We start from the raw sequence: 24,003 nt of genomic DNA on the forward strand, positions 1-24,003 counted from the left end.
TCCCATCAGAACTGTGGTGTTTTCTCTCGTTGGAAGCTCATCAGTGCCAGTTCCAAGCACACTGAATCATTAGACATGGCTTAACTGATACTTTAAACATGACTGCAGAACGGTGGGGGGCATCTCTTTGACCAGGTTGTTATAGTCATTTCAAGTGGCTTGTCATTCGAATAAGTAGATAGTTGACATGACAAAGATTTTTGTATGCTATTTCCATTGTTTGAAATTTTTAAAAACTCTTTTGTCATCGTGCACACACAAACCTCTTAGCTGGTCAGAGCAGCTCCTGAGAGCAGGCCAGGCTTGAGGCTTTTCATTTGCATTCGTGCTGTAAAGTAGCTACTTGGATGTCTTCTATGAGTGAGACCCAAAGCAAAGAAAGCATAGGAGGGCACCCCGTGGCTCTCGGGGCCTGTTTATTCTTTGAAGAGAGAGGCCCAAGGGAGACAGTCCTTGGAGATCAGGTGTGTCGTGGGCTGGCAGCACTGGCCTGGAGTGTTTCTCTGATGGCTGTGGTGGCAGAGGGACTTCGCTGGCATCCTCTGTGGCCCTTGGGCTGTGCCCCTCCACCCCGTCTCCCCAGACCATCTGAAGCCCAGAGGCCAGAGTAGGCGTGGCCCTGGGTGCACCCTTGACCGGCCGGGGCTGTTACCCGCACTTCCTGAGCACAAGGAGGGTTTCGGGTGCGTCTTCTCCACTTGGAGGGAAATTAGGAACCGGGCAGGGCAGAGTTCTGGACGCCTTCTCAGGGCCTCCCTTCTCATCCCGCACAGCGTGTCCGGCCACATTACCCGAGGCCCAGATGGTCTCGGATGGTCCAGGCCATTCTGGACGCCCCGGGGCCTGGGAGGCAGCTGCGAGAGGAAGCATCTCCTCCCTCCGGTCGTCTGCACTGACCGGTCGTCTGTATCCCCGGGGATGCCGGGGGACCCTGGAGCTCCCCTCCCAGAGCCTTTGGAGTCATCCGTGTCATCTGTTGGCTGGTTTTAGATAGCATCCTTGCACACCTGCTCCCACGGGGCCCACACGCGGGTGGGTGGGCTGGATGGCTGAGTCCTCAGACTGTGGCCTCTCGGGACGGAGTTCTCCACTCGGCTGCTGACCACCAGCTCCTGACGCCGCGACAGGCTGCTGCTTCCGACGTCCCCGGCTTGAGGGTTCACCCGAGGGGGGAGCTGGGACCTCCCGTGGTGGCTGGCGCCCGCCTCTGCCAGTCACACTGAGCCATGGAAGCAGGCCGGTCGCCAGAACCCCCGGAGGTGGGAACTGACTGTGGATAATAATGAGAGACCCCTCCCCCCATCCCACCCCGCACCCCAGGCTGCAGCCACTTCATTGCTTCTGACACAGCCGAGGGCCCTTCCAGCTGAGAGCATCCCAAGATGCTTGAGTCCTTCCCGTAGGGACCTCTCAGAGCAGATGGCACTTCACACACGAGCTCAAAACTTGAGTCTAAATCTCTCTAAGCCGTGAGGCTTGAGAACAAATAGAAAATATCTTGAGTTTGGAAGTCAATCCTTAAGGCCCCAGCTCACCGGAACTCCAGTTTTTCCCACTTCGTGACCCCTTCAGGCAACCACACGGTCTGAGATCCCACGTGGAGGAGCATCAGAAAAAGTCTCGGAGGCAACTGTCGGCGCTTAAGAGACCCAGGCCCCGACCTCTGGGTTGGCGCCCCTTCTGGCTCCTGAGCAGCGTTACTTCCTGCACAGACTTTTCTGTCTACCGCCAGAGACAGGAAGGACCTTTCTTCACCTGCAGGCTGTCCCAGCCGTTCGGGGGCCCGGCAGGCTGGCTTCCTCGGCAGTTTGGTCTTGCTGGGGCAGGAAGGGGCTACCCTTTCTGAGTGCCAGCTGTCCGGGCAGGAAACAAATGGGCGTCATCCCTCCCGGAAGGCTTTGGGAAGGTGGAAGCAGGCACAGCAGTGGGGTCTGCTCAGAAGACCCACCCCGTTGGAAGAGTCTGTGTCGAGGGATAGTATCGATTTCTGGAGACGGGGCTTTTTTTCATTCTTTTTTTTTTTTTTTTTTTTTTTTTTGCGGTACGCGGGCCTCTCACTGCTGTGGCCTCTCCCGTTGCGGAGCACAGGCTCCGGACGCACAGGCTCAGCGGCCATGGCTCACAGACGCAGCCGCTGGGCGGCATGTGGGATCCTCCCAGACCGGGGCACGAACCCGTGTCCCCTGCATCGGCAGGCGGACTCTCAACCACTGCACCACCAGGGAAGCCCTCATCTTTTTTTTGAAGTGCAGCCTCTTACAGATATTTCAGCAGCAGCAGTGCCGCGTGGGTGAGGGATGCTCCCAGAGACTTGGTGCTCTGGGAAGATGAACGGGAGACACTGGAGGAAAGGCCAGCACACGGCCTCGGTGCAATGTCTCCGGGGCCGGGTCGGGACTGAGGGCTGGCAGGAGTCCCAGGGTGAGGTCTAGGGATGCACGTCTGTGGCGTCTCTGTCCAGTTCCGTGTCTCCACCTACCGTTGTGTTTAATGAAGTCGAAATTTAAACTTTTGAGAAGTTGCATAATAAATTGCTAAAATATTGTCAGTGCCTGTTTACAAACTTGAGAATGAAAGTCAGGTGGGTGACTGTCTCCTAAGTGAGGGTCATACCAACCCTGGGGGCTTATAGGCAGGAGGTGTTCAGTGGCTGCTCAGGAGTCAGGGCAGGGCCTCGCTGGGGACACTGGTGTCCCCAGGGAGTAGTGTCATGACCCACTAGCAGAGTGGCTAATTAATCCTCGAAAGCCTTCCCCCCTCACGGACTGGAGCGTTTTGAGAGCACGGTTTTCCTTAGAGAAATCCCACCTAAGGTGATGAGAGCGGGAAGCCTTCGGTGACCCTGCGAACATCAGGGCGCTGTCGCCACTGTTGGGCCCTTTGGCCATGGGAGTCGATCGGTCCCGTGGCCTAATCTCTCTCCTTTGTGATTCCAGAGCCGAACACGGTCAGCTACAGCCAGTCCAGCTTGATCCACCTGGTGGGGCCTTCCGACTGCACCCTGCACGGCTTTGTGCACGGAGGTAAGGACCCGTGACTCTTGCTGTCCCCTTCCCGCTCCTGGTTCCTTGTTAATCCCCCCAGGAGGCCATGCTGCCATCTGACCCAGTTTAGGCTCTTGTGTTTAATGAAGTGTACATTTAAACTTTTAAGAGGTTGCATAAAAAATTGCTGAAATCCTGTCGGCGCCTGTTTTCAAAATTGGGAATGCAAGTCAGATGGGTGACAGTCCTAAGGGAGGGTCACACGCAGCCCTGGGAGCTCATGGCCACGAGATGTTTAGTGGCGGCCCGTGGGTCAGGGCAGGGCCCTGTGGGGGACAGTGAAGTCACCAGGGAGTGACAGTGTGGCCCACTGAGAAGGAGGCTTAGTTCAGCACGTTTTTGCCTCTGGCGTTTGCATGTGTTTCTTCCTTTAATCAGATTCCACCTCAGAAAATACAGGCCTTGAAGTTCCCAGCCTGGGAACCACGGCTGGGACACAAGATGACTTAGCTCCAGGCTCACAGAGGGACACTTTTTACTTTAACAGTGTGTAATTATTTTTTTGTGTGATTTAGGGAAAATATAAGTCGCACATCAAACCCGTAATTTAATGGAGATTATCATCTCAGATGAGGTCAAAGTAAACTTTAAAAAACAAGTCGTTTTAAAGAAAAACATAAGGGGAAATGTTCTTAAGTGGTGTAGACGTTAGCAGAAGTTGTGTGGGCGGTGGAGTCCGGGCACCGCTCCTCTGGGGGCACCGAGCAATTCATCGTCCCCCAGGCATGACTGGAACTTGCACGTGCCGTTCGTCTGCACTCTTCATTTCCAGTGGCCTGGAATGCCAAGCTCTCCTTGCTTCTCCACTCTTGAAAATTCCTATTGATCCTTCAAAACCCAGTCCCAGTGGTACCGCTCTGTGCAGGATTACACTGATACTTCTACCAGGGGATGCCTCAGGAGCAGGGCTCAGTCTTATTCTTCGTGTTGGCTCCAGGGTTTCACACAGAGCCAGAGAGGTGCTTTGCAGAAGCTTGTTCTGTGAACAAGAGGCACAGGTCAGGCTTGGGTTGAAAAGCTTGGGATGAGGGGCCCTGGACCTGTCAGAATCAGAGAATGGGCCCTGATCTGAGATTTTTTTTTTTTTCTTTGCCGTACGCGGGCCTCCCACTGCTGTGGCTTCTCCCGTTGCGGAGCACAGGCTCCGGACGCGCCGGCTCAGCAGCCATGGCTCACGGGCCCAGCCGCTCCGCGGCATGTGGGATCTTCCCGGACCGGGGCACAAACCCACGTCCCCTGCATCGGCAGGCGGACTCTCAACCACTGTGCCACTAGGGAAGCCCCTGAGATATATTTTTCAAGTTTGTTTCTTTTTTTAACTAATCCTCTTCTGTGTATTTCTTTTTTCAATTTCATGATTATTTTCCTCTTTCAACTAAACACTGCTCGCGACGCCCTTAGATATGATTAACTTAGTCCTACCTAAGGGAAGCTCTACTTTACAACAAAGGGTGCTTTCCAGCCCCGTGAATGTTGTGACAATCAGGGTATCTTTCTTCTCTGAGAGCAGCCGTGGCCTTACCAGCCTTCTTGTTCTTTGCCAGCCCTTGCCAGCCAAAGGCCGGGCTTCTGTAACTGCTAAGAACTGTCTTTGAGCCTCATAGAGCTCCGCTCTACCTGAAATTTGTGAAACTCTATGCTAGAAATTTTGCTTATTTCATCCAGATGTTGGAAGTTCACTAAACGTGGCATTTCCATCATCACTGTCTCCTTGGCAAAAAGTTTATACTCTTCAGCCCGATCTTTCCTCACATGCTGAGAGGCGTCCGTGAAATGCAGGAAGCGAGGGAATTGTTGGAATCCCCTAGAAACCTACAGCACATCGTGCTCATTTACGGAGGCTGTGCGGCTGCATTTACAACAAGCGCGTTTTTTAACGTGTGTTAAAGAAGTGTCTACGGTGGCTTTACAATGTTTAGTGCCTATTTTAGTGGGGGTTTTGTGCTCTTGATTTGAGAACCATGCCTAATACTCTTACCAAACCTAATCACTTCTTATAGTGCCTCATAACTCACCAGGTGTGAAGGAACAAAATAAATACCGTACTGGAAACACTGAGCCCTGTGATCTTATTGTATTTTCCTATAGAGAGAATACTGTCGGCAAGAATGGTGTCTAAGTCATTTGAATGAAAGTCTCCTGTAAACTGTAAATCAGTAGATGCCAATCGCAGGAGGAAACGGTGAACTGAGATGGATGCTAATTTGGCTTTTATTCAGTAATTCTGCACTGCGTATGGGTCTTTGAAAACCTCCTCCCTGTCTTGTTTTCTGTGATTTTCACACATGGGATAGTCTTCATCTTGAGGACTGGCTCCTACCCTGCCACTTAAAACACACACACACACACACAACAGATCTTGGCAACGCTGAACTGGTGAGAGATGTAGTAGGAAGGGTTGGAAATCACAGATGGAATCCAGGACTCCTGTCAGATGCTGGGTCTTCCCTCCTTTCCTGGCTGCAGGGACAGAGCCTCCGATAATTCATCGAGGGGATAGAAAAGACGCAGGGAGAGAGCAGAGGACCCTCGTTTTGCTGTGTGGGAAGGCGGGCTGGCTGCTTCTCCGTGGTTCTGAATTTCAGGGCCTCTGTGCAGAAGCACTGGCCGGGCTTTTGGCTTCTGCCTTCTGAGTCCTGCATGAATCAATGTGCAGTCCTCTCTTTCTCCTCTTGGTAGCTCTGGGATCTCAGCCCAGAAAAGGCCGTTTCCCCTCCGCTCTCCCCTCCCCCATGGTCGGCTGAAAGGGGTGACCCAGCAGCTATCTGCGGGGCTGTTTAGGTTCTTGCCACAGTCACTCACCCGGACACCCATCCTTGATGAAAACACTCGGAGTAGGAATTGATTTTACTTCCCGAACATGATAAAAGCCCTAGAGTGAGCATCTTACTCAGAAGGGAGCCCAGAGGATCGTCCCCTGAGGTTAGGAGTAAGGCAAGGGACCCTAGTTAACGTTGTTTTGGAGATTTTAGCCACTGCAGTAAAACAGGAGGAAGAAAATAAAGGCACAGGAAGTGGCAGAAAAGAAGTAGAGCTATCTGGCTTTGCAGATGGTGCAGTAACATACCTGGAGAACCCAAGAGATTCAGTGAGAAAAGTAACTCAAAGAATTAAAAATTCAGTAAGGTAGCAGCATATAAAATGAATAATAATAAAAAAGGCTTGCCTGAAATAGAAAAACTTCTTTTCATTGTTTTTGTTTGCAGGTCTGTTTGTTTTCTAAGGTGTGTTTTGTGTCAGTGAATTTTAACTCGGATCATGAAACATGACTTTTTCATAATTTGATGAAAAGGGGGCGTTGGTTTTGTGTCTGCGCCTTTGATTCATCTTCTTGAAGATGGCGTTCCCTTCTCCCGTGTTGGCTCCTGAGATGTCCTTTGCTCTGATTTCTTTCCTGGCGGACTCTCCTCGCCCGGCCCTCTGTCGGCTGTTTCCGTGTGGGTTTCCCAGCCCGAGAGGGGGTGTTGCTGCCACAACCGGTCGGATGTGAAAAGAAGCATGCTCCCCAAGGCCGGGACCACTGTGCTTTGCCAAGACCCATCTGGCTGTGAGGGCCAGAGCAGAGGGGGAGACCCCCGTGATGGGGGCACCCCAGCTCTGCCCATGGTGTGCGTGGCTCTTAGCCGTGGGCCCCTGCTGCCTCGCGGCTCACAGCTCCCTGCGCTCAGCCTGTGCCTTTCTTCCCCTCAACGCGCCTCTTGCTCTCCTGCCTCGGTGTCTTTGTTCACCCTGTTCTTCCCACCTGGCGCCGTCCGCCTGCCCATCCCAAATCCCACGCCCTCCTGGTGCCCCCTGAGCCCCTCCCTCCCAGGCAGCTGCACGCCCTTCACCCCGCTCCACGCCACGGCCTCTCTCGTCCTGCCCCCCGTACTGGTTGTGGTTTTCTCAGGCGCTCGTCTCCTGGATGTCCCCCTGTCCCTTGCCTGTCTCCCGTGGTGCTCTGCAGAGAAGGAGCTCGGTGAACGGCCATTGAGTGAATGAAAGAAATCTTTTGGAAAGACGGTTTGAGTTGACGCTGCCCGGTGGCCATGTCCTGAGCCATTGGCAGCTTTTCTCTGTTAGAATCACGGGCCGTAAATCCAACTGGGCATGTGGCTCCCATGTCCTCAGACTAAGCTGCCGGGTTGGGCCCACTCATAGGACAGGCTCTGCCCCGTGCTTCACGGTGCCCTGTGGTGCCCACGTTCCTGCAGGGGACGCGTGTCTGTCTGCCTGACCCCCTCTCCCCACCCCCAGCACCGCGCTTTCTGCTCGGCGCCCTGGGGTGTCTGCACTCCATCCCTCCTGTCCCCCGAGTCCAGTCCCTCTCAGGGTCCTCCCTGGAGCCTGCTGCAACCCGTGCCTCCTGTCAAGGTCATTTCTGACCCAAAACCGGTGGGCGGGTCTGGCCCTCACAGTTCAGCCGGCTCCCCTCCACCCTGCCACCTCCTTCCCAAGGCCCAGGATCGCCCTTCCCTGCTCTCCTCCGCCCGCTGCCACCCCTTCAGTCCCTGTGCCGTTCCGCCTTCCTTCCTGTCCTGCCCAGCATCGGGTACCCGGGGCCCCATCCTCGCCCCTGCACTCCCCCCCGCCCACCCCGGGACTCCTGTGTCTCACAACAGCCTAGGCCAGCGGCTCCTGACTCTAGCTGCTTCTTCGGGACGGGCCTCTCTGACTTGATGTCTGGCACGGAGCTCCACTGCTCCCCCTGTGGTGGCGGCCAGGCCACCCTTCTGCTTGTCGAGCCAGAATCCCTGCGGTCCTCCGGGACTCAGTCTCACTTCAAGGCTCTCTGTCTCATCTGTCAGCCAGTCCTTCGGGCTCTACGTTCAAAACGTCAGAACCTGAGTTCTCGCCACCTCCACCATCGTCTCCGGGACATGCGTGTTACCATGGAAGTGGCCTCACACCTGGCCCGAGTTCCGTGACCAGGAGCAGCCCAGCAGCCTCCCTGGTCCACTCAGAGCCAAAGGCAGGTCAAGCCGGGCCTGCTCGGCCCCCTCGCTGGCTCCCGTCTGACTCCAAGCAGAAGCCCAGCCTTCCGCTCGTGCTGCTTCTCCGCTCCCAAGGCCTCCAGGACCCGTCTCGCCACACGCCTCCCGCCCCACCGTGTCAGCTGCCGGGCTCTGCTCCTCGGGTTCCTGGGACGCGGCGGCGGGAGGGCACCTCCACCTGCGGGCCCTCCGCCTGCTCGTCCCTCTGCCGGGGTTGTGGTCCCCAAACAGCTGCGCATATCCCTCTCTCTGTCTTCTGGTCTCTGGAGAAAAGGAGAGGGCTTTCCTGACCACCGCCTGTAAAACGGCCCCCACCCCGGCCTGCTTGCTCCCCGGGCCTGGACGGATCCCTTCCCTGCGGTGTAGACGGGCCACGTGCTGAGTGAAGGGACCAGAGAGAGTGAAGATGAGAGAGAGAAGATGGTCCCTGAGTGAGCAGAGGGGCCCCAGAACTGAAGGGGGCAACAGCAGGTCAGCCCCCCCCAGCCCCCCAGAGGACACGTGAGGACGGCCCCTGGCTCGGTGAGCATCTGGCAGCCCCTCCGGTGTGCCAGCCCCGTGGGGGGCTCGGGGACGCAGTCACTGCGCCGCCTGAGACGTCCAGAGACAGAAGTGCTCCTGCAGCACGTCCTGTACACGAGCGTCCAGCCGCCAAGGGGACACACACGGCTGCCCCAGGATCCCAAGGCCGGGGGACCTCGCAGGACCTGAAGGAAGAGGGGGAGGCAGAAACGGCAGCCCCGGGGTGGCGGGGGGCACGCGGGCCGAGAGGAGCCCCTGCCAAGCGAAGGAGGTCTGGGAGGCGAGGCGAGGCGTGCGACCCCTGCACAGATGCTCGTGTCTGCTCGGGTTTCGTGGGGCAGTTATGAAAAAACGGTCCTCTGCACCTGGAGGAGGAACCGATTTCCCAGAAAAATGCAGAAGGAGGCACAGATGCTCCTCTTCAGCTCTGTGACCTCGTTTCATTGGAGCCCCTGCTGCGTGTTAGAGTGGGTGTCCAACCTGTGGCCGGGGACGAAGCAAGGAGGCCAGGAAGCCGTGTTTCCAACTTTCGAGGAGATTCTGGTCTCATGGGGTCAAGAGGTGAGGGCGTGAAGGCCGGTGTGGGCCCGCGTTTCTTCACCGCGAGGCTGAGTTGTGTTAGGCGATGGCCCCCGTCCCTTCCAGTTCTCACGTTCCAAGAATCCTTGTTTCTGAATATACCGTTGTCTGCCGCGAAGGCTCCAGAGAGCAGCTCCTGTCCGTCTGGATGGAAGGGCAGGAGCTGGGGTCTGCTTACAGCCCTGAAGCCCCAGGCGCTATGAGCTGCCTGTGCGCTTGCTGCCTCCCCGCCCAAAGGGCCTGCTGACACCCATCCCGGAACTGGTTTCCTCCTGCCCGCACTGGTCCCCTGAGCAGCTGGGGACGTGTGAGGCTCCTGGCCCCTCTTCTTCCTGAGCTGCAAAGCATCTCACCTGAGAAACCCAGCCGGCTCTACAGCCTGCGCACGTCCTTCACTACGAACAGACCGGTGCTTGGGGTTGTGGTGCCCCGTTAGTCAGCTTTTGCTTCCCCTTTGGTTGCCATCACTAGGGGCACACACGGCAGACGTCCCCTAACGGTGTCTTTCCTGCTCAGCGTCAGGAGCGTGAATTCTTCTGTGTTAGCCTCACCCCTGCCTGCAGCCTGGACTCCTGGGAGGAAACTGAGGCCCTCCAGAGTGGTTGTGGGCCGTCAAAGGCGTGACCTTGCCTCGTGTGGACTCCGGCGAGGCCACCACGTCCCACTGGGAGGGGCTCGTGCGTAACCACTGCCACCTTTCCCTGCTCTCCATGGCATTTGGGGCAGGAACACGTGTGCCCTACTTCCCCTGTTGCCTGTTCAAAACAGGGAAGGCATTGATTCTCAAACAGCAGTAAGCAAACTTAATTGTGACCTTCTCCAGTTCCCTGATACAGACGTAAGACGTGGCCTCGTGGCCGGACAGCCCCCTGTGCTGCCCCGGGGCGGGGGGAGCCGCATCCAGCTGTGCCTGAGGCCTCCGCCAGATCCCACCTTTGACATTTGTCATTAGAAACCAATCGTCTTCACTCACTGTGCATTAATTTCCAAAAACAACCTTTATTAGCTACCTTAATTAATATTCCTCTGCCCTTGGTCCGGTTCCCAGAGACCTGCAAGTACATTTGGAACCTGAAGGGGGAGAAGCCAGACAAGTCTCGGGAGGCTGTCGCTCAACCGGCTCTTAGAATAACTCCCCCTGTAATTTCCAAATGGTGGGCTAGTTAAAATAAGATGAACTTACTATCGTTTTCTTAATATAGGAGGCCGGCACCCACACCCCTTCAGCTGGGACTAAATATAGAAATGGGGGCATCACGAATCGCCCCCCACAGCGTAGTCGGTGGCGCCGGGCTCTGAGCGGCCAACGGCTGCTTTGGGTTTGCAGCAGGCGCGCTACACAGTCAGCCAGGCAGGCCCGGGAAAAGAAAATTCAGCCTCTATTTTTAAGCCGGTCAGCGTGTTGTCGGTACTTTAAAAACAAAAGCAAACACAAACCTGTAAGCAGTTAAGTGTTAGATTCCAAAATGTCTCCGGTACCCGATGTTTATCTGTATGTTAGTGGCCAAGCGAGTCTTACTTTTTTCCTTCCCATAATTCCTGAAATGAACGCAGTATCCAAGGGCAGCAAATCCTACTGTTTTGTTGTCGTCTTTTAAATGGCGAATCTCGGGTAACAAGAGCAGCTCACGACAGACTAATTTGCCAAAGTTCTTTTCCCATCGTCAGCGGCACCTACTGTATCTAAATAGGAATGAATTGATGAGGTTTTTCAGTGGGAGCCTGGAAAGAGGCTTTTTTTTTTTTTTTTCTTCTCGGTACGCGGGCCTCTCACTGTTGTGGCCTCTCCTGCCGCGGAGCACAGGCTCCGGACGCGCAGGCTCAGTGGCCATGGCTCACGGGCCCAGCCGCCCCGCGGCACATGGGATCCTCGCGGACCGGGGCACGAACCTGTGTCCCCTGCATTGGCAGGCGGACTCTCAACCACTGCGCCGCCAGGGAAGCCCGAGGCATTTTTGAGAAAACTCGGATACTTGATATTTTTAATTAAAGCGTAAAAAAGTGAAGGGGAGAAGGTGACTTCCAGTGTCAAAGAGGGCTGGTGGCTCCCTCTGGCAGGACAGAGGGCCCGGCTGGGCAAAGTAAGAGGAAGGGCAGTTACAAACCAGGCAGCTGGGTTTCTGGTTGTTTTTGTTTTTAAACAAAATTTATTTTTCTCAGTGGACACATTGATTGTAATGTCTTGTGTCTACCATCATAGATAAAGATATTTTGTGATAACACTCTTTCTTTACAAATGTCATAACGGGATGAGATTATGTGGATTTTATCGTCTGTTTTCTGCAAGGGCCATTTTCTCTTAGCAACAGAGAACAAGAATGTCTCAGCCCAGACCCATGCAGCGATGGGTCCAGGGTTGTTCCTCACCGGGAAGAGGGAAGAGGGCTCATAATCAACATTTTATTATACAGGCAGACCTTGTTTTATTGAGCTTCACTTTATTGCACTTCACAGATTTTTTTTTTTTTTAAACAAATTGAAGGCTTGTGGCAACTCTGCATTGAGCAACTCTGTCCAGCACCCGTTTTCCAACAGTATTTGCTCCCTTCATGTCTCCGTGTCACATTTTGGTAATTCTTGGAATATTTCAAATTTTTTCATTATTCTTGTATTTGTTATGGTGACCCGAGATCAGTGACTTTGGTTGCAACAGTTGCTGTTGCAAAAGGATTACAACTCACTGAAAGCCCAGATGATGGTTAGCATTTTTTAGCAATAAATTCTTTTTTATTTAAGGTATGTACATTGCTTTTTTAGACATAATGCTATTGCACACGTAATAGATTACGGTGTAGTAGAAACGTAACTTTTATATGCACTGGGAAACCAAAAAATTCGTTTGACCAACTCTGTTTCTAAATTCCCTGTATTGCAGGGGTCTGGAACCAAGCTCGCAATGTCTCTGAGGTGCCTGTAATCTCAGTTTTAAGAGATCAGTTCCTTTCCCTCTAAGTAGCCGCCAGAGTCCACTTTGCGCACAGGACCCCAGAGGGCCCGGTTATGCTTCACGCTTCTCTGTCGCGTTTGTGAGAACAGACTCGGGGCCGCCGGGAGCCACGGGCACAGATTTCTGCTTCCAGCGCTGACCCCGTGCTACCCGCACGCAAAGCGGGGGTCCGGGAGCCCCGCCTGTAGAAGGCCAAACACTTGAGTTCTGCACAAGTCTGTTTTTCCCCCAGAAAGTTTTTCCGTGTAGTGAGCCCTAAAATCTGCCTTGCTGTCACTTCCCACTGACCCCACCGTGGTCCCCGGGAGGTAGAGATAACGGAGGTGGGCGGAGATGGTCCAGGTGGGACCCGTCTGGAGCTCCTCTCCTTGTGGAGCAGACCTCCTGTCCCTCAGTGCTGGGATTCCTCCTCAGCCTTGTCACCAGCTGCCCGTACATCACTGTCCCAGTACCTGGGATCAGCCCCGATTTGGGCTATCGTCTGATGGTAGACTCGTGTGGTGGGGTCATGTCTGCCTCCTGACGTGGGCCCTGGGAGGCCAGGGCCTCAGTCCAGGAGCCGTCACTGTAACCACTTGTTTCCTATGGGTCTCAGCCAATCGCAATTCTCTCCCTGGTCTCCCAGTTCAGATTTGTTGCTGGCTCTTGGGGTCAGCAGGGGGCTGTCTCTTCACGTGTGAGATGAATAGTGATTTTGTCATCAGACACGTCCCCTAGCAGCTCACCTGGCTTTTCCTGGCCTCACCTGGACTAACTGTGATTGTTACCCAAGTTTGGGCCCTGTGACTCACTATTGGAGCTGCTTCCTGGGGTCGATTCAGCGTTCCTTTGGTCCCCGATTCACTTACTCACTTGCAGCCCTTTCTGAGTGCTGTGTGTCAGGTTCTGAATTGGTCAGGACACGGGGACTGTAAGGCGTGTCCCCACCGTGTGCCAGCTTCCGTGTCACGTGATGTGATGGTCTGGGGGTGCCACACCGGGCTGACGGGGCAGCAGGCAGCAGGAGCTCAGCCAGCTGCTCACGTTCCCCCACCCCACCCGGTGTGCGCTGGGCTCAGAGCCCATCCTGGCTAGCACATGCTTTGGATCCTGCAGTATATTTAGTAACAGTGAAGTCCCTCGTGGAACCTCTACCTGCATTTTAAAATTATTTTTTATTTTTGGCTGCGTTGGGTCTTGGTTGCGGTGCGCGGGCTTCTCATCGCGGTGGCTTCTCTTGTTGCGGAGCACAGGTCTAGGCGCGCGGGCTCAGTAGTTGTGGTTCGCGGGCTCTAGAGCACAGGCTCAGCAGTTGTGGCACGTGGGCTCAGTAGTTGTGGCACACGGGCTTAGTTGCTCCACGGCATGTGGGATCTTCCTGGACCAGCGATTGAACCCGGGTCCTCTGCGTTGCCAGGCAGATTCTTAACCACTGCGCCACCAGGGAAGTCCCTGCATTTTGGATAAATGGGGCAAAACGCTGGTTGAAGGAGCTGATTATTACTTGTTCCATTTAGTCTTCCATTCTTAGCTTCTGCTTTTCAGGACCTACAAATAAGGGATTAATTGTAGGTACCTTCTGTGTTCTAAACATTAATCCCAATATAAATTCTTTCTTTCCGAACTCCAAGCCACCCCTCCGCGATGACACCACCCGGTGACTTGGGAGCTCTGGATCCGGGACCCCCACCCTGCACACACGGATGTCGCTGCCACCGCCACCTCTCAGCAGGAACTTGAGCTGTCTTCTCCACAGTCCTGTCTTAGTCTCAGTACCGTGGGATCTGGGTCGAGAGGCGGCGTGGCCTCTGGTGGCCTGTGGTCAGGAGCTGGTCCCCGCCTCTGCCTGAGGGCGTGAGCCAGCGTGAGACACGGATACGTGCCTCTCTGTGCCTCTGCTTCCTGCTTTGTAAAACGGAGACAATAAGGGCCCCTCCCCCTCCGAGGCTGCTGTCCAGGGAGGGCCAGCACTCATTCATTCGTTTGTTCATTCATTTGTTCTTACACCCAGTATGTGCTAAGAGCCTACCATGGGGCCGGCCCCGGCGGGCATTAGTGAACAAGGACAGTGTCCTTCCAGCCCAAGGGGCTCTGAGCCACGCGCTGGAGCATTGCCTGCGCCTGGACCTCCGTAAACGCCCGCTGTTTTTCGTCTAGTTCTCTGCTCCCACCACCATCCTGCACCAGACTCCAGTGTCGCCTTTCTTTGTTTTTCTCTCGAAAAAAATCTCTGGCTATCTCTGTCTCATCTGTTCCCAGAAGGACCCTGATGTGGCTGAGTTCGCTGGTGTCTCCATCGAAAAACAGGACAGCCGCACGTAGTACACATTCCATCATAAATTTCTAACATCCTCTGGTTAAAATGCCCGCAAACCCCCCTCCCCCGTGACACACGCATACAGTTTCTACCAGAATCCCCTCTGTCTCTTCATCCTTCTTGCATTCAACTGTTTCAAGACTCTGGATCGGCCTTTGCTTAATGTAATAAATTATCGTCTTTGCAGCTGTGTTTCATGGCAAATGCAGCCGACCCCAGACACCGAATGAGCTTTGCTGGTCACTTACCGCACTTGGAGTAAGTCTACGGGAAACACCTTCAGAATTCAAGCCTCCAGCTCACACCGAGTCCTTTCGAGAGTGGGACCACTTGTCCAGCTGCTCTAACGACGTGAATTTTATGAGGCAGGTCAGCCTAGGAGCACTCAGTCTGGGCTCTCTCACTCCCTCTAGGAAACAAACACACGCACGTGCACACACACACGCAGGCGCAGACACGCACACTGACCCACGGCCTCATCCGCAGGTGGTGTGTGTCGCCCTTGCCCAGCGTGTTTCCTGGTGTTCTGAGACATTTCCCTCATCTTTCTCTTTCTGTTGACATTTACCCTCTAGACCACAGCTCTCTACCCAAAGCCCCGAATTAAACCAGGGTGGAGGTCAGCGGTGCTCACGAGCCCCTGAGTCTCTGAGCTGCAGCCGCTCAGCTCCTGTTCGCTCTGCACGGTCACCTGCGTGTCCCTGCTGCCATCTCTTCTAATTTGCAGATGCAGAGCCCAAAGCTCGGAGGATGATCTGCCTGCTCAGGGTCCCCAGCCAGGTGGGGGCAGGGGGCGCTCAGGCCCAGGCCCTCCCAGCTCTGAACCACCATGTGGGAGGGACAGTGCCCTCCCCCGCCAGGTGACCTGTATGCTGGCCTGTGTTTTCACCTCTTTGGAGCCCCAGGCCGGTGAGGGACTTGGCTGCTAAGCCAGCACTTGCCCTGCCTTCATCAAGGCCCCTCCCTCACTGTGGGTAGAAAGGCCAGGAAGGACTTGTGCTGGGCTTAGGCATGGCTTCCCGGGTCCATTTCCAATATGACTTAACCCCCCCAGAGGCTCCTCGCAAAGCCAGGTGTTACCCCTTGTCTCAGACCTTGAGCGCCAAGCTGCTTGAAGCCCAGAGCCGCCCTGCCCTGCCAGCCGCCCAGGGTTAACACCTGGCACCGGTGGTTCTGTTTTCTGCCGAAGAGCCTTTCCCCAGCCTCTCATTTGCACTCTCTTTAGAATTGGACCTTGTGTGACTTTGAGCCTCCGTTGACGCAGTATCTTTGAAAACGCTTTGAGAGTGGCAGGTGCCCGCTAATTCTGCCCCAGTGTCTCCATGCTTCATCGTCATCATCAGGATCTTGCATGAGAAAAGTCATGGTAATAGACGCATAATTTTAAAATCAACAACCCTAATGTTTTTTTTAAAAAAACTTTTTTATTATGGACGTGCTCAAATATACACAAAGGTAGAGAGAAGAGTATACCAACCCCCCAGGTATGCCTCTCCCAGACAGAGGGCCCCTCCCTGTCTCCCATGTTCCTTATAATTAGTGTCTTCTGCTGTAGTATCTGTACGAGGCCGCTGGTCCATTACATACGGGGCTTCTGTCCTGTTTTTAGTTTATTGTATTTTGTTTCCCCTTCACAGTAAAGAGAGTTTTAATTAATCACCAATGTTTAAAAATTGGTAGATTCCTCATAAACTTGTAGGTTCCAGGCTTCTCTTAAAATATCGTTAGTCTGGTCGTGCTGGGCCCTTGTTCCTGGGGCTGAGGGACAGTAGGAGGGGCCGAGCAGCAGCTGTCCTGTAGAAGGGTCCCCGCCAGCTCTCCTCACCATCAGCTGTCCGGCGTCACCTGCCTGGCCCTGCAGGCACTGAAGTTCACGAGCCCCACCTGAAACATGACTCCCCGGGAGCCAGGGTTTTATGAGCCTGCCTCTCTCTGCATTTTTAGAAATCATTCTGTATCCTTGGGTGAATGTACATAACTTTTTTTTGTTGTTGTTTGCTTTTGGCTGTGTTGGGTCTTCGTTGCTGCGTGCAGGCTTTCTCTAGTTGTGGCGAGTGGGGGCTACTCTTCATTGCAGTGCGCGGGCTTCTCATTGCGGTGGCTTTTCTTGTTGCGGAGCACGGGCTCTAGACGCGCTGGCTTCCATAGTTGTGGCTCACGGGCTCTAGAGCGCAGGCTCAGTAGTTGTGGCTCACGAGCTTAGTTGCTCCGCGGCACGTGGGATCTTCCCGGAACAGGGCTCGAACCCGTGTCCCCTGTATTGGCAGGCGGGCTCTTAACCACTGCGCCACCAGGGAAGTCCCCATAAGTTTTAAGATTTCTGATAGTTGTCAGGTAGATCAATATCATTTTGCTGCTTTTATAGGTCAAAACGGTTGAATATTGGCCATTTCATGTAGTTTGACCTAATAAAAGATATGGTTTAAGGTTTTAAATATAAGATAAGAAGAATATTGTGTTGCTCTTGGTGGGGCAGGAACGGGGGGTAGGGGGTTAGCAGCAGGTATGCCGTCCTGATCCCGTCAATTAAGGGAGCGCCAGCAGAAGAAAACGTCTACGGCCTGAGGTTTTAGACACCTTGGCCCGACAGCGCTCTCTCAGTCAGCCCACTTGTCTAGTTTTGTTTGTTTTCTTATATAACAGCTTTATTGAGATGTAATTCACATGCCGTACAGCTCACCCATTACAAGTCATTGATTTTTAGTCTGTTCAGAGTTACACAACTGTCGCCGCCATCAATTTCAGAACATTTCCATCACCCCGAAGAGAAGCCTCATAACCACATTGGCAGCCATTCCCCACTTCTCCCACATCCCCTATCCCTAGGCAGCCATTCATCTACTTTCTGTACCTATGGATTTGCCTATTCTGGAGATTTCATATAAGTGGAATCCTCCAAGATGTGGTCTTTTGTGTCTGGCTTCTTTTGTTTTTGTTTTGTTTGCGGTACGTGGGCCTCTCACTGCTGTGGCCTCTCCCGTTGCGGAGCACAGGCTCCGGACGCACAGGCTCAGCGGCCATGGCTCACGGGCCCAGCCGCTCCGCGGCATGTGGGATCTTCCCAGACCGGGGCACGAACCCGTGTCCCCTGCATCGGCAGGCGGACTCTCAACCACTGCGCCACCAGGGAAGCCCTGTGTCTGGCTTCTTTTACTCAGCGTAATGTGTTAAGGTTCATCCATTTTGTAGCCTATGTCAGTGCTTTGTTTCTTTTTACTGCTAAATACTATTCCATTGTATGGCTATGCCACATTTTCCTTGTGCATTTATTGGTTGGTGCACATTTGGGTTGCTTCCATCTTGGGGCTATTATGAGTAATGCTCTCATGGGATCAAAAACTCGTGTACAGGTCTTTGCGTGAAAGCCTGTTTTTATTTCTCTCCAGTGCACACCTAGGAGTGGAATTGCTGAGTCACATAGCAGCTCTGTGTTTAGCCTTTCAAGACCCTCCCAACTGTTTCCAAAGCGGCTGCACCATTTCCATCCCCAGCAGCCGTGTAGAGGGTTCCGATTTCTCCACATTCTCACTGGCGCTTGGCATCTGGCTTTCTGATTGTGGCCATCCTGGTGGAGAGTGTGACAAAGCTTTCCTGGCAGGATAGGATGCCTGTAGAGGTTAGGAGAATGGTCGTCACTTTGTCAGTGGCCTAGAACCTCAGCCACAGTCATCTTCCAAAGCTCTCAGGGAAGCCAGGTTTGCGGCCCTGCGGGTGGGAATGGGGGCATTGTTTCCCATAACTTGTTTCCAGGACAGGCAATAGGCTCCCCTTCCCCATGTCTAACCTGCCGCCTGCCCTTCTCTGCAGGGGTCACCATGAAGCTCATGGACGAGGTGGCCGGGATCGTGGCCGCGCGTCACTGCAAGACCAACATCGTCACGGCTTCTGTGGACGCCATTAACTTTTACGACAAGATCCGAAAAGGTAAGAGAACTCCACCAACAAAGAGGGGCGCTGCCTTGGCTGCTTGGGTCCCGTGTACAGTTTGCTTTTGGTTCACCCTGCCTGTCCCGGGCCCTGGCCTCTGCCCATCTGCCAGGACGTAGGAGCCAGAGCCTCGAGTCTGCCTTTGGTGATGCATCTGTGAAGTTACGGTTTGCCGGTTTGACTTTTCAGTCTGGTAAATTCTGTAACTCAGTTGCGATTGGGGCCTTTATCCTGCTGAAGAGCCACATAAACTCGTCCTCTTAAACTGCCCCAGGCACGGAGCCCTGCGAAGACCCTACGCACACAGTTGCTGCGACCACTGCCACCAGATCCCGTGGCGGCACGTAACCTCTCTCGGGGGGTACGGGTCCCCCGTGCCGTACGCAGTGGCGGGGGCAGAGCAGGGAAGCCTCCGGCCCTCTCCTCGGCCAGCCTGCCTGCACCATCCAGGGCAGTGCTGGTGTTGGTGGTTTTCCCGACACTGAGGTCTAGTCCCAGCCCCGCCCAGAAACAAGATGGTTCCCGTGCTTGTTTCACATCAATGCTCATCTGAAGAGGTACAGTGACTGTCCCCTCCTGGCACGTGGTGACTTCTGTCTGTCGTGTCTTCTGAGATGAGGCCATGTGGCACCAGAAAGCAGCCCTTCACCGTGGGGTCGGGGGTGTCCGGGCTGCGAGAGCCTGACTGGTTCTGAAGGAGCCTCACCAGGAAGGCAGCCGTTGGAAAAGCTGAGTCAGACCCGTCCCCAGGCCGTGGGGGGGACAGAGGAGAAGGAAGGGAGGCTGACTCCTTGCCACCAGCCTCGAGGGGCACCGCTGAGTGGAGCAGTGCTGGGTCCAGAGCCACAGAGACCTCATCCGGGCTCCGAGGCCCCGACCTGGTCCCAGCCCGGCTGTGCGCTCTCTCCTGCAGACACGCCTGTCAGTTGAATGCCTGAGTGCTGGGGACAGGCGTCCTGAGATCGGAAGGGTGAAGGGGTGCCTCCCCTTCCTGGCCTAACTGAGAGCACGTCAGTCTGACCCACACTGGATTTGGGGTGCTTTTAGGGGAAGGGTGGTTTGCAGCGCTGCTTTGTAGAATCCCTTCCCAGCTAGTAGGCGATTGCCTCAGACACAGAGCACAGTATCATTTTAGGATTTGCCCAGAACAAGTGGATCTTGTCTGTCTTGGCTGGTCCCCCCCGGGCCTTGGTGCCGTGTGTGGTGGTGGTGGTGTGGACGTTTGGAAAAGGAAGGCTCCTCTCGTGCCACGATTCCTGGCCTCTCCTTTTCTGGAACTGCTCCCTGGGTAAATTACTGTGATCACAGCTCCACTGTTAAACATGACTTCAAAACCCACTGTGCAAAATGCACTTACGTTCCACAGAACTCACTTGTTCAGGGTCTCCCGGTTGCCCTTTGAGCACCGCCAGCTAAGAAGCAAAGTGGGCCTTCCTCGAGAGCCTGCCAGACTTCTCAAGGTCAGCCCTGTTGGCGAAGGTGCTTTGCAGTTGAGGGAAGCTCCCAAACAATGAAAGTTGACCTTCCTTCGTTAGAAAAAAGGAGCCGATGAAAGAGCCCTCACCCCCGACACCTCACCCTCAGTCCCTCGTGTGACCAGAATTACCTTTCAAAGAGGTCAAGGAGGGGCCGCGTTGGTTCGTTTTGAGCAGAGACAATGAACCCCGGATGGAGGAGAGCACTTTTTCTAGGGGTACGTTGAGGGGCCTGGGGGACGTCAGGGCTACGTGGGTGCAGAGAGGACTTTGTTTCTAAAATGTTACTCGTATTCCAAAGCACAGAAAGGGACCTCCATTTTCACCAGCCGTACTTTCTGGCAGAACATTCCACCATGGATGGAGTGAGAGTGCAGGGTGGGCTGTGGGCTCACCGGCTACCGCCTATGGTGCTGAGCCCTCCGCAGGCCCCCCATGCACCTCGTGCCGTCACAGCCTTGGCCTTGGGCCTGTGCGGCCCCCCAGAGAGCAGAGAGATTGCTTCCATTTTCTCAGGTCACATCTTGTTTTGTGTATAGAGGAATTTGGGCCAAACTGAAATAACAGTTATGGAGTCCCCTGGGGCCGGTGCAAGAAATGTTTAACAAAGACCTAGAAGAATTAAAGAACAAACAAACAGAGACGAACAATACAATAACTGAAATGAAAACTACACTAGAAGGAATCAATAGCAGAATAACTGAGGCAGAAGAACGGATAAGTGACCTGGAAGACAGAATGGTGGAATTCACTGCTGCAGAACAGACTAAAGAAAAAAGAATGAAAAGAAATGAAGACAGCCTGAGAGATCTCCGGGACAACATTAAACGCAACAACATTCGCATATATTATAGGGGTCCCAGAAGGAGAAGAGAGAGGGAAAGGACCAGAGAAAATACTTGAAGGGATTATAGTCGAAAACTTCCCTAACATGGGAAAGGAAATAGCCACCCAAGTCCAGGAAGCGCAGCGAGTCCCATACAGGATAAATCCAAGGAGAAACACGCCGAGACACATAGTAATCAAATTGGCAAAAATTAAAGACAAAGAAAAATTATTGAAAGCAGCAAGGGGAAAATGACAAATAACATACAAGGGAACTCCCATAAGGTTAACAGCTGACTTCTCAGCAGAAACTCTACAAGCCATAAGGGAGTGGCATGATATACTTAAAGTGATGAAAGGAAAGAACCTAAAACCAAGATTACTCTACCTGGCAAGGATCTCATTCAGATTCAATGGAGAAATCAAAAGCTTTACAGACAAGCAAAAGCTAAGAGAATTCAGCACCACCAAACCAGCTCTACAATAAATGCTAAAGGAACTTCTCTAAGTGGGAAACACAAGAGAAGAAAAGGACCTACAAAAACAAACCTAAAACAATTAAGAAAATGGTCACAGGAACATACATATCAATAATTACCTTAAACGTGAATGGATTAAATCTCCAACCAAAAGACACAGGCTTGCTGAATGGACACAAAAACAAGACCCATATATATGCTGTCTACAAGAGACCTACTTCAGACATAGGGACACACACAGCCTGAAAGTGAGGGGATGGAAAAAGATATTCCATGAAAATGGAAATCAAAAGAAAGCTGGACTAGCTATACTCATATCAGGTAAAATAGACTTTAAAATAAAGAATGTTACAAGAGACAAGGAAGGACACTACATAATGATCAAGGGATCAATCCAAGAAGAAGATATAACAATTATAAATATATATGCACCCAACATAGGAGCACCTCAATACATAAGGCAACTGCTAACAGCTATAAAACAGAAAATTGACAGTAACACAATAATAGTGGGGGACTTTAACACCTCACTTACACCAATGGACAGATCATCCAAAATGAAAATAAATAAGAAACACAAGCTTTAAATGACACAATAGACGAGATAGATTTAATTGATATTTATAGGACATTCCATCCAAAAACAGCAGATGACACTTTCTTCTCAAGTGCGCATGGAACGTTCTCAAGGGTAGATCACATTGTGGGTCACAAATCAAGCCTCAGTAAATTTAAGACAATTGAAATCATATCAAGCATCTTTTCTGACCACAACGCTATGAGATTAGAAATGAATTACAGGGGGAAAAACGTAAAAAACACAAACACACGGAGGCTAAACAATACGTTACTAAATAACCAAGAGATCACTGAAGAAATCAAAGAGGAAATCAAAAAATATCTAGAGACAAATGACAATGAAAACACAATGATCCAAAAACTATGGGATGCAGCAAAAGCAGTTCTAAGAGGAACGTTTATAGCTATACAAGCCTACCTCAAGAAACAAGAAAATTTTCAAGTAAACAATCTAACCTTACACCTAAGGGAACTAGAGAAAGAAGAACAAACAAAACCCAAAGTTAGCAGAAGGAAAGAAATCATAAAGATCAGAGCAGAAATAAATGAAATAGAAACAAAGAAAACAATAGCAAAGATCAATAAAACTAAAAGCTGGTTCTTTGAGAAGATAAACAAAATTGATAAACCTTTAGCCAGACTCATCAAGAAAAAGGGGGAGAGGACTCAAATCAATAAAATTAGAAATGAAAAAGGAGAAGTTACAAGAGACACCACAGAAATACAAAGCATCCTAAGAGACTACTACAAGCAACTCTATGCAAATAAATTGGACAACCTGGAAGAAATGGACAAATTCTTAGAAAGGTATAACCTTCCGAGACTGAACCAGGAAGAAACAGAAAATATGAACAGACCAATCACAAGTAATGAAATTGAAACTGTGATTAAAAATCTTCCAACAAGGGGCTTCCCTGGTGGCGCAGTGGTTGAGAGTCCGACTGCCAATGCAGGGGACATGGGTTCGTGCCCCGGTCCGGGAAGATCCCACATGCCGCAGAGCGGCTGGGCCTGTGAGCCATGGCCACTGAGCCTGCGCATCTGGAGCCTGTGCTTCGCAACGGGAGAGGCCACAACAGCGAGAGGCCCACGTACCCCACACACACACACACACACACACACACACACACACACACACAAATCTTCCAACAAACAAAAGTCCAGGACCAGATGACTTCACAGGTGAATTCTATCAAACATTTAGAGAAGAGCTAACACCCATCCTTCTCAAACTCTTCCAAAAAATTGCAGAGGAAGGAACACTCCCAAACTCATTCTCTGAGGCCACCATCACCCTGATACTAAAACCAGACAAAGATACTACAAAAAAAGAAAATTACAGACCAATATCACTGATGAATATAGATGCAAAAATCCTCAACAAAATACTAGCAAACAGAATCCAACAACACATTAAAAGGATCATACACCACGATCAAGTGGGATTTATCCCAGGGATGCAAGGATTTTTCAGTATACACAAATCAGTCAATGTGAGACACCATATTAACAAATTGAAGAATAAAAACCATATGATCATCTCAGTAGATGCAGAAAAAGCTTTTGACAAAATTCAACACCCGTTTATGATAAAAGCTCTCCAGAAAGTGGGCATAGAGGGAACCTACCTCAACATAATAAAGGCCATATACAACAAACCCACAGCAAACGTCATTCTCAATGGTGAAAAACTGAAAGCATTTCCTCTAAGATCAGGAACGAGACAAGGATGTCCACCCTCACCACTATTATTCAGCATAGTTTTGGAAGTCCTAGCCATGACAATCAGAGAAGAAAAAGAAATAAAAGGAATACAAATTGGAAAAGAAGAAGTAAAACTGTTACTGTTTACGGATGACATGATACTATACACAGAGAATCCTAAAAATGCCGCCAGAAAACTACTAGAGCTAATCAATGAATTGGGTAAAGTTGCAGGATACAAAATTAATGCACAGAAATCTCTTGCATTCCTATACACTAATGATGAAAAATCTGAAAGTGAAATCAAGAAAACACGCCCATTTACCATTGCGACAAAAAGAATAAAATATCTAGGAATAAATCTACCTAAGGAGACAAAAGACCTGTATGCAGAAAATTATAAGACACTGATGAAAGAAATTAAAGATGATACAAATAGATGGAGAGATATACCATGTTCTTGGATTGGAAGAATCAACATTGTGAAAATGACTCTACTACCCAAAGCAATCTACAGATTCAATGCCATCCCTATCAAACTACCACTGGCATTTTTCACAGAACTAGAACAAAAAATTTCACAATTGGTATGGAAACACAAAAGACCCCGAATAGCCAAAGCAATCTTGAGAATGAAAAACGGAGCTGGAGGA

General features: G+C 51.9%; 1 protein-coding gene across 2 annotated transcripts in view; it reads left to right on the forward strand.

The window, feature by feature from the left end:
- ACOT7 (acyl-CoA thioesterase 7) overlaps positions 1 to 24,003 on the forward strand; it is a 90,683-nt gene that overhangs the window by 39,387 nt on the left and 27,293 nt on the right. For both annotated transcript variants that reach the window (XM_029229794.1, XM_029229795.1), the window contains exons 6-7: positions 2,937 to 3,023; positions 18,169 to 18,285. In XM_029229794.1, the coding sequence (XP_029085627.1) occupies positions 2,937 to 3,023; positions 18,169 to 18,285 (204 nt within the window). The remainder of the gene's footprint in view (positions 1 to 2,936; positions 3,024 to 18,168; positions 18,286 to 24,003) is intronic.

This window comes from Monodon monoceros, unplaced genomic scaffold (assembly GCF_005190385.1).
Source record: "Monodon monoceros isolate NGI ecotype Baffin Bay Population unplaced genomic scaffold, NGI_Narwhal_1 Super_Scaffold_18, whole genome shotgun sequence".
Taxonomy (NCBI): domain Eukaryota; kingdom Metazoa; phylum Chordata; class Mammalia; order Artiodactyla; family Monodontidae; genus Monodon; species Monodon monoceros.